This window comes from Hyperoodon ampullatus (genome assembly GCF_949752795.1).
Source record: "Hyperoodon ampullatus genome assembly, chromosome: 1".
NCBI lineage: Eukaryota > Metazoa > Chordata > Mammalia > Artiodactyla > Ziphiidae > Hyperoodon > Hyperoodon ampullatus.
The window spans coordinates 14,390,989-14,407,159 of record NC_136914.1 but is presented as its reverse complement, the minus strand read 5'-3'; the positions used below and the strand labels follow the sequence as shown (position 1 = coordinate 14,407,159).

Sequence of the window (16,171 nt, the reverse complement as noted above, 5' to 3'; positions counted from 1 at the left end):
TTTCTGTTTATAAATAGGACCTGCAAAGGACACCGTACAACAGGATATTAGTAGTTGTGATTTATTATGTGCCAAACTCCTTACTGTATCATTTGGGTACATATATTGAGACTCTCCAGTGTGCTGGAGACAAAAACTCTCAAACCACCACGTTTGACACTTGTGTGCCTTCTGATTTGGGGAGTCTCAGGAGAATGCAGGTCCGTTTTCCCCACCTTACATTGTTCTCACTGATGGGCAAGGATTCGGGATCCCCCTGGTTTGCCTTTTAGGTCTGACACACACACCCAATGGCAACTTCTATTTGAGAACTAGAAACCCACTAAGATTTAGACTTTCATTTATCTGTTGTAAAGGTTTTCTCTTAGCTATTCTTGATGGGAAATTAGACAGTTCCCTAAGTAATTTGGATTATTTGGCAATTGTCTTAAACATTCTCCCAGAATACCTTTCACTAATCTTAGTACATTTCTGTGGCCATCTGTCACGATCAAATCTCTCTGTCACCCACCATCTAGAGAAAGACACACTCAAAATAATCCAAGTGCATAGGGTTAAGATTTTTCTGAAAATATTTCTGAAACTTGTTCCCTTTAAACCCTCTTTTCCTCTCCCATTTCCTCCCCACAACATAAACAACAACTCCAGTGTGTGTGATATCAACTGTTTTATTTGTATATGTTCCTGTAAAACATTAGTGGGGTTTTTACGCATGTATTGTTTAATGTTTCTAATTATTATAAATATAATATGTGTTCATAGTTTTTAAAACAGTACATAAGGATATACATTAGAGAATCAAGGTTACCCTCCCTGGCAGCATATACATCTCCCAGCCCCACTCCCAAATATAACTATTGTGTTTATAAGTATTTTCCCAGGTATTGGTTACATAAAAATATATACTTTAAATAGATATTTTAGTATATCCTTACACACAGTCCACATTATATTATACATACTGCTCCTGATTTGCATAAACCTTTTTCTTAAATTTTAAATACAATTATAGATTCATAGGTGGTTACCAAAAAAAAAAAGTGTACCAGGAGTCCCATGTACCCTTCACCCAGTCTCCCCAGTGGTAACTTCTTGCATAACTCTAGTCCAGTATCAAAGCCAGGAAATTGACATTGATACAATCCACAGATCTTATCTGGGTTTCATCAGTTTTACATGCACTCATTTGTGTGTGTCCATATAGTTCTTCATGCACATATTTTTTAATTGCATAAGTGGCTTTGTGCTACATGTCACTATATTTCTGCCTTCACTGCTTATGGGATTTATCCACCTGTGTGTACAGCTAGTTCCTTGTTCTACTCCTGAAGAGGATCCCATAGTTTACCTCTTCCACCTGTTATGTACCTGTTCCCCAACAGTGGACACTGAACCAGCTTCTCTCTTCCTACCTCCACAGACAATACTTCAGTGAAGAGTCTCACCCACGTGCCCTTGTGGATTTGTGTCACTCAGATACACAGACGGGAGTGGGATTGCTGGGGCATTTGTGTACTTGGCTCTGCAGAATGTCTGCATGAGTCCATATGCCAGCAGGCATGGCATGAAAAGTTCCTGGATTCCTACCTTGTGTAATTGCTTAAGATATAATCCTGGGGTTTAAGATCTAAAGCCTAAAATGTCATAGAAAACCTTCATGGGATCATAGGAAAAAAAACTTTAAAAAAATTTTTTTACTCATGGTAAGAGATTTTGTATGATATGAAACTTATATTGAAACTACAGATAATTTTAAATCTCTGAATGGTATTATTTTTTGAGAGGAAGGCTCTTGGCTATAATGTCTAAAGTTCTGAGGACATGATTCATTTCAAGCCAGGATATAGTTCTAAGGGATGAAAAAAATAAGGGTGAGAGTGGAAATACAGGAAAAAAATCCGTTTCTGTTATATTAAATAATCACTGTAGCAGCTTCCCTGGTGGTGCAGTGGTTAAGAATCCGCCTGCCAATGCAGGGGACACAGGTTCGATCCCTGGTCTGGGAAGATCCCACACGCCACGGAGCAACTAAGCCCGTGCGCCACAACTACTGAAGCCCGCGCACCTAGAGCTCATGCTCCGCAACAAGAGAAGCCACTGCAATGAGAAGCCCGCGCACCGCAACGAAGAGTAGACCCCACTCACCGCAACTAAAGAAAGCCTGCGTGCAGCAACAAAGCCCAACACAGCCAAAAATTAATTAATTATAAAAAAATAATCACTGTAATGAGACTTAGGCAGCACAAGCATCTTTCATCCTGTTTACATGTGCCATGCTCCGGCCAGGATGTTGGTGGCCCACCTGTTGTCACTGCTACAGCCACTAACTGCTTACTGAGAAGGAAAGTTTAGGCAAATTGTTACTAGACAGGCTGGATTTCACAGGCTTCTGTGAGATAGACTGATTTGTATAAAAATACATTGCTGTTCTGTGTCAGTGGCCTCAGTTCTATACTTCCATGATTGTGTCTGTCTTAACTGATTTTGAAAACACGCAGTTTTCAAAACACCTCATTTGCATTCACTGAGGTACTGCTTCGTGGGCAGGGTAATCAAATGGACTGTTTACACACTTATTAGGTGTCAGCAACTCAGCTTGTTTGTCCATCCGAGCCCTCTTAGTGAGAGGTAGTTCTCTGGTCCTAGTATGACTTTGAGAAGCCTCTAAAATGGGGGTGGGAGAGTTCTATCGATTGGTCTCATGGAGCCAGTCCATGGAACAGTAGTTTTTAATTTAGCACCCTTTTTTTCCATGTCAGTACAGAATGACAGCACCTTTGTTAATTGGTTTCTATCGGGCAGTTTATTTAAACTTCTTCAGTAAAACCATAGCCTTGATTTGATTTGTTAACATATGATTTTTCAGCTGAAGGTAGACTCCTAGAAATTCAAGAAAACTATATTTACTAATAGATGAGTTAACATATCAACAATCACTTGGCTGTAGTGAGAAACAAGAAAGCTATTAAGAATTGTAAATATAAAAAATAATCTTGATAATTGAACGACTCAATGTTAGTCCAGTATATATATTGGATTGGCCAAAAGGTTCGTTCGGTTTTTTCCGTAAGACGGCTCTCTTAGCACTTGGTTGTCTTTAGCTTCATTCGAAACAATTTTGTTAAGATTGTATGTGACAGCTGTCATATCAGCATGCATTTAAAAAAAGACTTATCAAAATTGGTGATTTTTTTTGTGTAGCCATTTTAATATTGAAGATGGGAAGAAAACAACATTTTCGGCCTGTTATGCTTTATTATTTCAAGAAAGGTAAAAATACAACTGAAACACAAGAAAAGATTTGTGCAGTGTATGGAGAAGGTGCTGTGACTGACTGAACATGTCAAAAGTGGTTTGCTAAGTTTCGTGCTGGAGATTTCTCGCTGGACGATGCTCTGTGGTCCGGTAGACCAGTTGAAGTTGATAGCAATCAAATCGAGACATTAATTGAGAACAATCACCGTTACACCACTAGGGAGATAGCCGACATACTCAGAATATCCAAATCAAGCTTTGAAAATCATGTGCACCAGCTAGGTTATGTTAATCACTTTGATGTTTCAGTTCCATGTAAGTTAAGCGGGGAAAAAACCTTCTTGACCATATTTCTGCATGCGATTCTCTACTTAAACGTAACAAAAATGTTCCATTTTTAAAACAAATTGTGACAGGTGATGAAAAGTGGATACTGTACAATAATGTGGAATGGAAGAGATCGTGGGGCAAGTGAAATGAACACCACCAGCCACACCAAAGGCCAATCTTCATCCAGAGAAGGTGATGTGTATATGGTGAAATTTGGAGTCCTCTGTTATGAGCTCCTTCTGGAAAACCAAATGATTAATTCCAACAAGTACTGCTCCCAATTAGACCAACTGAAAGCAGCACTCGACTAAAAGCGTCCAGAATTAGTCAACAGAAAACGCATAATCTTCCATCAGGATAACACAAGACTGCATGTTTCTTTGATGACCAGGCAAAAACTGTTACAGCTTGGCTGGGAAGTTCTGATTCATCCGTCGTATTCACCAGACATTGCGCCTTCAGATTTCATTTCGGTCTTTACAAAATTCTCTTAATGAAAAAAATTTCAGTTCCCTGGAAGACTGTAAAAGGCACCTGGAACAGTTCTTTGTGCAAAAAGATAAAGAAGTTTTGGGAAGATGGAATTATGAAGTTGCCTGAAAAATGGCAGAAGGTAGTGGAACAAAAGGGTGAATACGTTGTTCAATAAAGTTCTTGGCGAAAATGAAAAATGTGTCTTTTATTTTTACTTTAAAAACCAAAGGCACTTTTTTGGCCATCCCAATACTTCATTAGCATGTGATGTGGAACAGAGAGTAACTCATTTGCAAAGGTGAGAAGTTAATCTGGGAATGAGAAATGGCCCCTCAGTATGACTCCACCTATTGTAGTCACAGCTACTAAGCCTGTGGGTTACAAGTATGCCGCTGACCAGTGTCATCTCCTGCCTGTTCTCCCCAGACACCCTTGCACTTGGCAGTGATCACCAAGCAGGAGGCTGTGGTGGAGGACTTGCTGAGGGCCGGGGCCGACCTGAGCCTTCTGGACCGCTTGGGTAACTCTGTTTTGCACCTAGCTGCCAAAGAAGGACACGATAAAATTCTCAGTATTTTACTCAAGCACAAGAAGGCAGCACAACTTATCAACCACCCCAACGGGGAAGGTAAGAGATAGTCACACATCGTGGTATAACCCTCTGTCTGCTTTCTACACAAAAAGTAGCTCTCTGGTAAATGTGTGTTATTTGATTGGCACCCCAAAGTGCTTTCCTTAATCACTTGGAATTCATCATCTCTTATGGAAATTTCCATTGCTGGCTGTAGCTAATTCCTTTAAAGATGATTTGGAATAGTCAGTCAGTAGGAGGAAAAAGCAAGACCTGAGCAAACACCAGTCTTGGTATGTAGAAAGCATCCGTTATTCGGAGAATGTTTATATGCTGTCAGTGTCTCCTGAGAACGTGAAAGGAGTCTGGGTTTACCTGCAGAACAACTGACTTAACAGCACCTGTAAAGACTGTCTGGAGGAGAGATTCTGTCGGCACTCGACATGCTGACCCCCGACAGCCTTCCCTCCCCGTGACCACGCCTGTGCTTGGGCTGCAGGTCTGAACGCCATTCACGTGGCCATGATGAGCAACAGCTTGCCGTGTCTGCTGCTGCTCGTGGGCGCAGGGGCTGACGTCAACGCTCAGGAGCGGAAGTCGGGGCGCACGGCGCTGCATCTGGCCGTGGAGCGCGACAACATCTCCTTGGCTGGCTGCCTGCTCCTGGAGGTGAAGGATGCGCTTACCTGCCTTTGCATTCAACTCCCAAAGGGGATTGGGGGAAATCTTTTCGAAGAATGATGTCGCAAACAGGTTATCTCCCTACATTCTGCTCCACCTTTGTAACATCTACTCTATCTACTCGACGCTTCAGAATAGCAGCTCAGGCTCTCCCGGCATCCCTTGCCTGGTTATTTCTAAGTGGGGATTTCTTCAATGGCATAGCCTGCCCAAAATAGCAACAGGGCTGGTAATATGACCCGGGGAGCCATGCAGACAGGGGGAGGCAGGGACAAAAGGGCGAGAGAACCTCGGACTAACCCTTTTCTGTGTGGGGGGATTTTAGGGTGATGCCCATGTAGACAGCACCACCTATGATGGAACTACACCCCTGCACATAGCAGCTGGGAGAGGGTCCACGAGGCTGGCAGCTCTTCTCAAGGCAGCAGGTAAGGCAGCCTGGTGGTCGGTGATGGAAAATGTCATCAGGAATGCAAACCTAGCCTCAATAGAGCAGCCATGCCACCTTCTTAAGCCACAGACCCGCTGCGGAAAGGCACAAGTAAATAAAAGTTCTCTGGCAAATCACATTCAACTGCTGTAAAGGCACTGTTTGGACTAGTGATCCTGGGCTTCGTGCTGACAGTCAGGTTAGTTTTTACTCGCCAGTTCACCTGTTTGTTTTGGATGTGGGTCGTCTTCATTGACTCCCACGACAAGAGATGATCTTAACGTTGAATCGAATTCCTTGTAGAATTCGGAGCAGTATCCACCTCAGGTCCTGTCACAAGTCCTCAGAAGGAAAAGTTTATTGGTATAAGAAATGATTTAAAGACTTCCTTTTGCAAGAAAGGTCCCTGAGAAGCTAAAGTAATAGGAAAAAACAAATGGGCCGTGTGTTGAGTACTGTCATGTGCCAGGCACTAAAAATCGCTAGCTTCTGTTGGGCTAGGCACTTCACATGCACTGTCTCATTTAGTCTTACTTAATCCACAATAACCCTTTGAGACAAATCCTATTATTAGTCCCATTTTTTTTTAATTTATTTATTTTATATTTATTTTTGCTGTGTTGGGTCTTCATTTCTGTGCGAGGGCTTTCTCCAGTTGCGGCGAGCGGGGACCACTCTTCATCGCGGTGCGCGGGCCTCTCACTATCGTGGCCTCTCTTGTTGCGGAGCACAGGCTCCAGACGCACAGGCTCAGTAGTTGTGGCGCACGGGCTTAGTTGCTCCGCGGCATGGGGGATCTTCCCGGACCAGGGCTCGAACCTGTGTCCCCCGCATTAGCAGGTGGATTCTCAACCACTGCGCCACCAGGGAAGCCCCTATTAGTCCCATTTTATAGCCAAGGAAACAGACTAGAGAGACTTCTGCATCCCGGTCCCAGGGCCCCAGTAAGGGGCCGAGCTGTGGGTCACACCTTGTCACCCTGAACTTCCAGACTCTGCTCTCTCTGCTGGGTTTCTGTCCCCTGTTTTGCTCAAGGATTTGAAGGTGTTATTCCAATTCAGTCCTCTTCCTGTGAAATATAGAAAAATTATTCCTGCTCATCCTTGAATCTCTACTGCCTTGTGTATTTAGAACCTCAAAAAATGTTTCATGGAATTGGTATCTCAAGCCTGTCCTGGCATGTGTGATTTACCTCAGGTTATTAAAATTTTTTTAGAAAATAAATGCTTCACAAATTCAAGAAAAGAGTAGATTAAATACCTGCTAAAAAAACGGAGGCCAGAAAAATATAAGAACCTTTTCTTTGGCAGCCGGAAAAATATAAGAACCTTTTCTTTGGCAGCACTACATTTTTCTGACATCACATCCCGAATAAGCAGCAGCCTTTTCTTTCCTCCTTTGTCAAGCTGACGTTCCCATGAACAAGATACGATGATTGCAGTGTGTGTGAATAGTGTGGGGAGTCACTGGTTATAATTAAGAAATGCCTTCAGACGAGAAGCTCTGACCCTTCCAAGAATGCTTTCTCTCTAATTCTCAGTATCCCATGAAAGGAGTAGCACGTAGCAGTCTCTCCAGTATATAAATGAAGAAACTCAGAGGAAAAACTTAGTCCTGGGCTTCCCTGGTGGCACAGTGGTTGAGAATCCGCCTGCCAATGCAGGGGACACGGGTTCGAGCTCTGGTCCAGGAAGATCCCACGTGCCGCGGAGCAACTAAGCCCATGTGCCACAACTACTGAGCCTGCGCTCTAGAGCCTGCAAGCCACAACTACTGAGCCTGTGTGCCACAACTACTGAAGCCTGCGTGCCTAGAGCCCATGCTCTGCAACAAGAGAAGCCACCGCAATGAGAAGGCTGCGCACCACAACGAAGAGTAGCCCCCGCTCACTGCAACTAGAGAAAGCCCACGTGCAGCAGCAAAGACCCAACGCAGACAAAAAATAAACAAAGTTTAAAAACAAAAACAAAAACAAAAAACCTAGTCCTGAGCTCAGAGTCATGAAGAAGATCACTTAAGGAACAGACCTAGTTCAGCTTCTCCATCTTTGGTCCTGCAAATTGTTCATCCTAGTTTCTCTACTGTTTCCATGGTCAGGTGACACTCACTGCCCCAGAGATCAGGCTGCAGCTGGGAGAACGGAGTAGGAAGTGGCATGCAGATCCTCTCGTTAGGCACTCCTATCGTTGACGTCAAAAGTCAAACGTCCTCCCAGCAAGACTAAAACAAGATCCTCTTTCCAAAAGGGGAGCGTGCTAAACGTCCTACTGTTCATCAGGCAGCAAGCTAAACACTCTCTGAATAAAAATAGTCTCTGTAAGCCTTTGAGAAGTTAACTCTAGCCTTAATTTTTGAGTTACTTCAGGTGTTTCTTGCTGCTGGCTAAGCAACAGACTAGATTTTCCAAGATTGGCCCTAACTTTTTCAACAACTCCACATCCTACCAGAAGGTTTTCTTGGCATTTTGCATTTAAGGATCAGTGCCGTACCCAGGAATAAAGCGGAACAGGTTGGCACTAGACAGCAAGCAGCTTTGCTCTTTTGAGCAAGCAGGTGAAGAGGCTGAGAAACGTGCGGTGCTGGGCATCAATTTGAACACTTAGGACCTTGATCCTGAGCGTGCACCTTAGTCCCTGTAAACTGCTGCCTTCAGTCCTCAGGTTAAAGATGCATCGTTCACTTGAAAACTGTCCTATAGCGTTAAATGTGAGAGTCGGTATGTTCCAGGTCTTTTGTTTTGGAAAGTGCCCTTGGCCACATGGGGTATCCGCAGTCACCTTTACAGTCAAGATGCATTAGAATTTATTTAAATTTAAATTTTTAAGTTTAAAAGCAGGTTTCTGGATATTTCAGTAGAAAATGTGTTTTATATGTTTATAAATAAACATGTTTTATCTATTTATAGACTGACCCCTGCAGGCAGTTAGAAGTTGATGAGATGTGGGTTTACCTAACGCTATGTAACTTGACTTCGCAGGAGCGGATCCCCTGGTGGAGAACTTTGAGCCTCTGTACGACCTGGATGACTCTTGGGACGAGGACGGAGAGGATGAAGGAGTCCTGCCAGGAACCACTCCCCTGGATATGGCCACCAGCTGGCAGGTGAGCGTGGCTCCGCCTGTGTGCTGGCTGCTCCTGAGGGAGCTCCAGGTCCAGGGACGTCAGAGCAGGTGGCCTTCCTCGGTCTTTACTCCCCAAAGCACACGCCTGTTATTTTTTAAGAAAGTCTGCTTGTCAAGAGCTGTATCTCGGGCTTCCCTGGTGGCGCAGTGGTTGAGAGTCCGCCTGCCGATGCAGGGGACATGGGTTCGTGCCCCGGTCTGGGAGGATCCCACATGCCGCGGAGCGGCTGGGCCCCTGAGCCATGGCCGCTGAGTGGGCACGTCCGGAGCCTGTGCTCCGCAGCGGGAGAGGCCACAGCGGTGAGAGGCCCGCATACCACAAAACAAAAAAAAAAAAAAAAAAAAAAAAAGAGCTGTATCTCTCTTGAGAAGCCTATCTGTGAAAGATCTAGGTCAGCAGAGTTGTGAGTGTAAAAGTATATGCCTAATCAGATCAGAGCTAGATGAGAGAAACACAGAATTCACGTTACAGGTTACCCACTCTGAACTTACACCACAGTCGTTCCCATCTCAGTTTCTGAAGCCAGGATAAGTGTTACGGTTAGCTTGAACTTTGGGAAGTGATTTCTGAACATAAAAAGACATGGGGATTCTTCTGAGGATCTGCACAAATATAAACAAAGTAAACAGCCTTACAGCTTTCCTCGGAACCCTGCTGACCTGAGATCTGAAGGCGAAAGCAGTTACTCGGTCTTTTGGGCGCAGGGAGGAGAGCCAGAGAGGGAGGAGGTGGGCGGCCCACACATGCCCGACCCAGCTGAATAGTAACCCTTCGCAGGGCCAGGCGCTGCTCCCTGTCCAAAACTGCTCGCTTGCCTCCTCGCGGGCCGTGTGGGTTGAGCGGAGTGACCCTGGCGGAGAGACCACACGGCTCTCTTTACGTTGAGCGCCTGGTTTTCCCAGAAGCCTCACCACAGAACACAGAGATAACCCACTTCACTGACCCCCATGTGGTCCTCGACCAGGTCAGCCAGCCACCGAGTAACTGCAGAGAACGCCGAGCCGCCCCTAGAGCTATGGAGTTTTGTTCTTTTTTTCTCCCTTCTAACCTAAGACTTTTCTGGCCCCGCAGTTAAAATGTGGATGGTGCCAGGAGGCTGACCCCAAGCCCTGTGAGCATTTGTACACCTCAGTTTGAGCAAGTTCGTAAAACTCGTTCTCGGAAGCCTGTTCACCAGGGGGGAGGGGCAACCACGGAACCCAGCTGCACGGCTCAGCGTGAGCTCAGCCCTCTCCCTGGCTCTCAGGAAACATCGCTGACCGACACGTGGCTGACTGGGTGGCCTAGACTGCCTGTGCCCCTGCTCCTCAGCAGGGCCGTGGCCTTGGCTCTCTGTGAGGCTGGGTTGGGTCTTCCTCCCCACCTCAGGCAGCTCCCGTGGAGCACAGCCTCCCAGGCCCAGAGCCCCCCCAGAGGGCACGCGCATTCCCGGGCGATGGTACTGACCCCTCTTCCCAGTCCTCCGTCTTTGGGGTCCCAGCCCCTCCTGAGGAGGACATGCCGAGTCCTTTATATTACAAAGAAGCAGATTTCCCTCATGGTCCCTTTAATGTGTAACATTTCCCCGTGCTTTTCTTCCCAACAGGTATTTGACATATTAAATGGGAAACCCTATGAGCCAGAGTTTACATCTGATGATTTACTGGCACAAGGTGAGTTGTGGGAGAAGCGGGTTCTTTGAGCCAGTGTCATCTCCACCCTGTCACTGAAAGGGGGGTGGTCAGGGCATGCTGTGAAAGGCACAGGGGCTTCTTTCAGAATCAGGAGACCCTGGAGGGGTGCCACGGAGAAGGTCCAGCTGTAAATTACGACAGCGTAGGCTGCTGCTGACTTCCAAGTGAAGGAGCGGGATTGCTTCCACGGGGCGGGAGGGTGAGCAGTGTGGCAGCGATCCGTCCCTCCGGAGTGTCCCTGGTCAGTTAGGACGGTCATGTTTCTTCTTTATTCTCTTCAGGAGACATGAAACAGCTGACTGAAGATGCGAAGTTGCAGCTCTACAAGTTGCTAGAAATTCCTGATCCAGACAAAAACTGGGCTACTCTGGCACAGAAGTTAGGCTTGGGGATACTGAATAATGCCTTCCGGCTGAGTCCTGCTCCGTCTAGAACTCTCATGGACAACTATGAGGTAACACGTCGTCTTACATCTTTGACTACGTTTATTTGCCTTGGCTCTGTGGACATCACTGGCCGGAGTATAATCCCTTTCCTTCTCCCTTAACTCTGAGGAAGAAAATCAGTCATTACCCGTGTCCTGGGAGGGTTGAGCCAGGACAGCAGGAAACCCACCTTGGCTGTTTTCAGACACCTTGAGACTTGCTGCCGAAATGCTACTTAGCGTGTCAGGATGGTCACAGAACTTTGATCTCCCTGAGCAAAGACGAAAGACTGTAATCAACCTCCATGCCTTGCCCTCCCCAAGAACATGCCTTGATCCCATGTCAGCACATGGAGCCAGTGACGTGACTCCTTGCGGAGCCATTACCTGGTGATGCTTTCCTTTCTAAAACGAAAAGGTAGAAAAACATGGGGTGAAATTACTTTCTGTGGCCAAGTTCCTCATCAGCTCGTTTCTCAGTGGTTTTCAGAGCTTCAGGGATATGGGGTAGACTTCACTCTGGGTAGAGTTTTACTGCCTCAGCACTTTCTCTCTCTCTGCTTACTCTAAAGTGCTTCTCCGTGATTTCCTGAGTGGTCTTTGAGCTGAAACAGGAAACTTGATTCAGAGACAGCGTATCTTTTAGTTGCTCTCTGCCCTGAGAGCTACCTCCCAGGCCGCCGGCTATCTCAGGGGAAGGGGCGTGCTGTCGTGTTTACAGCCTGCCTGCTTGTCCCCGCACAGCTTTTTTTTTTTTTTTTTTTGCGGTATGCGGGCCTCTCACTGTTGTGGCCTCTCCCGTTGCAGAGCACAGGCTCCGGACGTGCAGGCCCAGCGGCCATGGCTCACGGGCCCAGCCGCTCCGCGGCATGTGGGATCTTCCCAGACCAGGGCACGAACCCGTGTCCCCTGCATCGGCAGGCGGACTCTCAACCACTGCGCCACCAGGGAAGCCCCCCGCACAGCTTTGAACGCAGAGACATCCTCTTTCTTCATTTCTGTCTCGCAGGTCTCTGGGGGGACAATAAAAGAGCTGGTGGAGGCCCTGAGGCAGATGGGCTACACCGAAGCCATTGAAGTGATCCAGGAGGCCTTCTGCACGTCGGGCAGCGCGGCCACCAGCCCGGTGGAGGCTGCCCCCCAGGCCCACTCGCTGCCCTGCTCGCCGGCCTCCACAGGGCAGCAAATAGGTAAAGAAAGAGGATTGAAAAAGCGGTCGAGACATTTCCCCGCCCTGCCAGGCTGGCACCTTCAGCCTCTGGGGCTGTGGCCTGTCCTCCCCACCACCATCTCCCCCACACGCCGTCCGCTACGTCCGTCCCCCTCGGGGACCATAGGTTGTACTGTCTTCCCCTCCGGACGCGACCATTCAGGGGAGGGGCTGTCCCCACAACAGCCACATGGGCACCCGAGTCGCTCAGGTTCACGGTAAATACCAGAACAGCAGGCTGCGGGTGGTGACGGCCAGCATTACTTGTCTCGCTTCTTAAATTTACGAAAGGGAGAGAAACGTGCAGACCCGGGTCGGTGGAGGCAGGACTAGCGCCCCAGGCTGTGGACGGACGCTGCGACGTCTCCCACCGCTGCCCAGGCTCCCCTCCTGTGGTCCTGTCTCTCCTCCTCCCTTCCGCCTCCTGCCCGCGTCCACAGCGCTGACCCGTCACCCCACCTAGAACGCGGGCCCTGACGGGCTCTCGGCGCCGCAGTCCCCTCTGTCCCTTCAAATGCGTTCTCCCGCTCTAACAGCCACTTCCCTCCTGCTCTCTCCTCCTGACCTGCCAGCACCGCCTCCCGCTCCTCAGCCGTCCCGTGTCCTCGCCTCGCTCCACCGAGAGCACAGAAACAAGTAGACTTCTCTCATCTTCGCACCATCACACCAGCAGCCCGCCTGGGCCCGCCTCGCGCCCGGCCAGGTCCCGCTCCTCTAACCCCCGCCTCGCTCTCGTGCCTTAGCATTTTCCCCCTCCCGACTAGATCCCCTCACAAGCGTGCTGTAGTTTCTCTCATCTTTCCAAAATAAGACAAACGGAAACCAGCAAACAAACGTCCCCTGGACTCCCCCATCCCCTTTAGCCGCAGCCCGATTTCTCCGTTCTCCTACCCAGCCAGGCTTCCCGGGAGCATCCTGTAGAGTTCTTCCCTCCCCCTCCTCACCTCTCTCCTCGACGCCCTGCGCCCGCGCTCGGCCTCTACCCGACCCCGCACCAGGCCCCCTCTCATCACGAGGACCGGCGTCTGCTCACATCCGGTCGCCGTCCTTCTCAGCCTCCCCTCCGGGCTCTCCCCTGGCACGCTCAGCTCCACACTCACCTTTTAAAGTCGCAGCCTCCAGAGCCCCATCCTAGGCGCTCCTTACTTGTCCTCACGTGCCCAGGACTCTCGATACCCACGCACAGCCGGGCTCGGCGCGGGCCACGGCGGTCACAAGTGCTGCCATCCTCCAAGAGGCTGCGACGGCGTGTGAACGCTCGCTGGCCCTGACCGCCCCCATCCAGCCCACCTGCATCTCTTGCCCCGATGCCTGCGGCAGCTCCTGGTCAGTCTCCCTGTTTCCAACCTCTCTGCCCGCCTTCAGTCCATTCTCTACACGACAGGTCGTGTGATTCTTAAAAATGACGTTCCTCCCTCGCCTTCACTCAGCCATTCAACAGGTCTCTACCGAGCACATCTGGCGCGCCCTCCCAGCAGTGTTGCGGGCGTTGCAGATGGGGCAGTGAGCCGCAAAGACCGAGTCCCTGCTTTCTCTGCTCTCCTTCAAACATCGCCTTCACGGGCCCTTCCTCCTGCCCCCCGCCCTGCCGCGGGTTCCTTCTGTGCCACCCCCACCCCACCCCCAGATCACTAGTCCAATCCAGGCTCAGGGTCTCTGAGCTTTCTCGTCCCCTTCCCTGCAAAGGCCCTTACCTGGCGGGCTCCTTCTTGCCGTTCAGTTTCAGCACCGGTGTCACCTTGCTGGGGTGGGAGGGCCCTTCCTAGGGGAGTGAGGACAGGTGTGCACGGTTTAGAAAGGACTAGCGTATCCACCAGAAAACCACCCACATCTGTCATATGACCTGACGCTCCGTCTACACAAACAAAGAAGTAGGTAAATACTTATATTTTAAAAAGCCTTAAGCCCTCAATTTGTAGTTATTTTTAAAATACCTCACAGTTCCTAGCACATAACAGAAACCCATAAAGGTTGATGGGTTGAAGACATCAATAACAATAGCCATGCCACTGTCATTAAGGTCTTCACGTTTTAACGTTGGAGTTTAATATACAAGAAGATAGCTTTTTGATCCGTGTACGGTAGACTTCTGTTTCCTTGGTCACTCTCTCCCTATAGGAGATAATTCACATTGCTCAGATCCCTAAAGACACTTCTCAAAGGAGAATCTGACCTAATTGCCCGGTAGAGGCTCATTTTCATCAAAATCACCTTACTTTTTTGGCTACCAAGATATTTTTGAGGCAGTGTAGAGTGTCTAACAGCATGCGAGGCCCAGAGAGAGATCTCAGTTTTATTTCCTACTTCTGTCACCAATTTCTTTTGCCTACATTCAGCAATTTCCCCAGCTATAAAACAGGTGATACCGTGGGTGGAAAAAATACACCTAATTTCTAAGAAAAAAAAAAAAAAGGTACACTTTGAGTCTAGAGAATTCAGAAAGGATTCTGATAAACATGAGGCTAGATTATAAGAAAGAGGTGAAAACACTCAGCTAACTTTGACGTTTTCACACTTTTCTATAAAGGTCAGTGTTTTCTGTCCCCACCCCACCCCCGTGAACAGTAGCAACACCTGGGGCGGCGTAGGGTGGGCCCGTGGTGACCCACGAGCCTTCCAGATGCACACGGGAGCCCAGCGGGGATGGCAGGTGCATAAGAGTGAGGGCCTGGCCACGTTCCCGTGCGCCCCTGTGAGTCCGTGCTTTCTCCCCCCAGACGAGTTCCGGGACGACAGCGTCTGTGACAGCGGCGTAGAGACGTCCTTCCGCAAACTCAGCTTCACAGAGTCTCTGACCAGCGGCAGCTCGTCGCTAACTCTTAACAAAGTGCCCCACGATTACGGGCAGGAAGGACCTCTAGAAGGCAAAATCTAGCCTGCTGGCAGCTTCCAACACCGAGTAAACCAAAGCTCTGAAATTCCATCGCATGGTCCAGAGGAAGGAAGTGCATCCGAAGGTGCTCCGAGGAATACCGGTCTGCTTGGATTGCTCTGGGGTGTAATTCAAGGCCTTAAACGTGGATTTCTTCTTTGGTTCTGAAATGAATTTTAGTTCAGCTGACTTACCGATAGTATCTATGATCACAGCCCGCGGCTGGGCTGACGCCCCTTTGGGAGTGCGGTAGCTTGTTGAGCTTTACCAGCTGCTTTCTGTTATCATTGCTGCTGTCCCTCTGCTGCTTTCCCACTGTCATTAAAAGTTGTCATAGTCCCTACTGGGTGTTCCTTCTGGCTGTCCATAGCACAGTTGTGCATTCAGATTAAGGATTATGAAAAGGGATATTTTAAAGTGAGAGTTATTTGGTGTGTGATTTAAAAAAAAAAAAAAAGGCTCATTAGGACTTTCCTGGCTGTCCTGTGGTTAGGACTTGGTGCTTCCACTGCAGGAGGCCCGGGTTCGATCCCTGGTTGGGGAACTATAAGATCCCGCAAGCCGAGTGGCTGGAAAAAAAAAAAAAAAATCACTGCTTTTCCTAATGTGGTTCTCTCTGTGATTTGAAAAAAGAATATGTACATGTCAGTATTTAAACATGGTTACAATCAGTCCTGAAAATGGTATTTCCCCCCTTTGGCTGCATTTTGCTATTGTAAATATGTTTTTTTAGATCAAATACTTTAAAGGAAAAAACGTTGGATTTATAAATGCTATTTTTTATTTTACTTTTATAATAAAAGGAAAAGTAAATTGATGAGCTCATCTTGTTTGATCTGTACAAATATTTTTCTAAGATTATTCCTTCTAATCATGGGATCATTCCATAGCCTGGTTCTCACATTCACAGTTCCCTCTAGAATCAATTTTTTGATCCAGAAATCAGCAAAAAAAAAAATTATCAAAAAAAAAAATTCAACCTGAGATGAAAGCTTTGGGTTTGTCAAGTCCTTGCCAGGCTCATTTCATTTAGGCTGTGTCACTTCATCTTCCTCCATCATCTCATGCAAAACTGTTTCCTCTTCAACCCTCGGTGTGTTCCCAATGCCTCTGCGATGCATCAAGTGT

The 16,171-nt window shown here is 47.9% G+C and overlaps 1 protein-coding gene across 1 annotated transcript in view; it reads left to right on the top strand.

Moving 5' to 3' along the window:
• NFKB1 (nuclear factor kappa B subunit 1) overlaps nucleotides 1-15,858 on the top strand; it is a 123,112-nt gene extending 107,254 nt beyond the window's left edge. The window contains exons 17-24 of the mRNA XM_079699748.1: nucleotides 4,486-4,687; nucleotides 5,130-5,299; nucleotides 5,637-5,739; nucleotides 8,719-8,843; nucleotides 10,450-10,516; nucleotides 10,819-10,991; nucleotides 11,971-12,151; nucleotides 14,889-15,858. Coding sequence (XP_079555874.1) covers nucleotides 4,486-4,687; nucleotides 5,130-5,299; nucleotides 5,637-5,739; nucleotides 8,719-8,843; nucleotides 10,450-10,516; nucleotides 10,819-10,991; nucleotides 11,971-12,151; nucleotides 14,889-15,046 — 1,179 coding nt within the window. The 3' untranslated portion in view covers nucleotides 15,047-15,858. The remainder of the gene's footprint in view (nucleotides 1-4,485; nucleotides 4,688-5,129; nucleotides 5,300-5,636; nucleotides 5,740-8,718; nucleotides 8,844-10,449; nucleotides 10,517-10,818; nucleotides 10,992-11,970; nucleotides 12,152-14,888) is intronic.
• The last annotated feature ends 313 nt before the right edge of the window (nucleotides 15,859-16,171 follow it).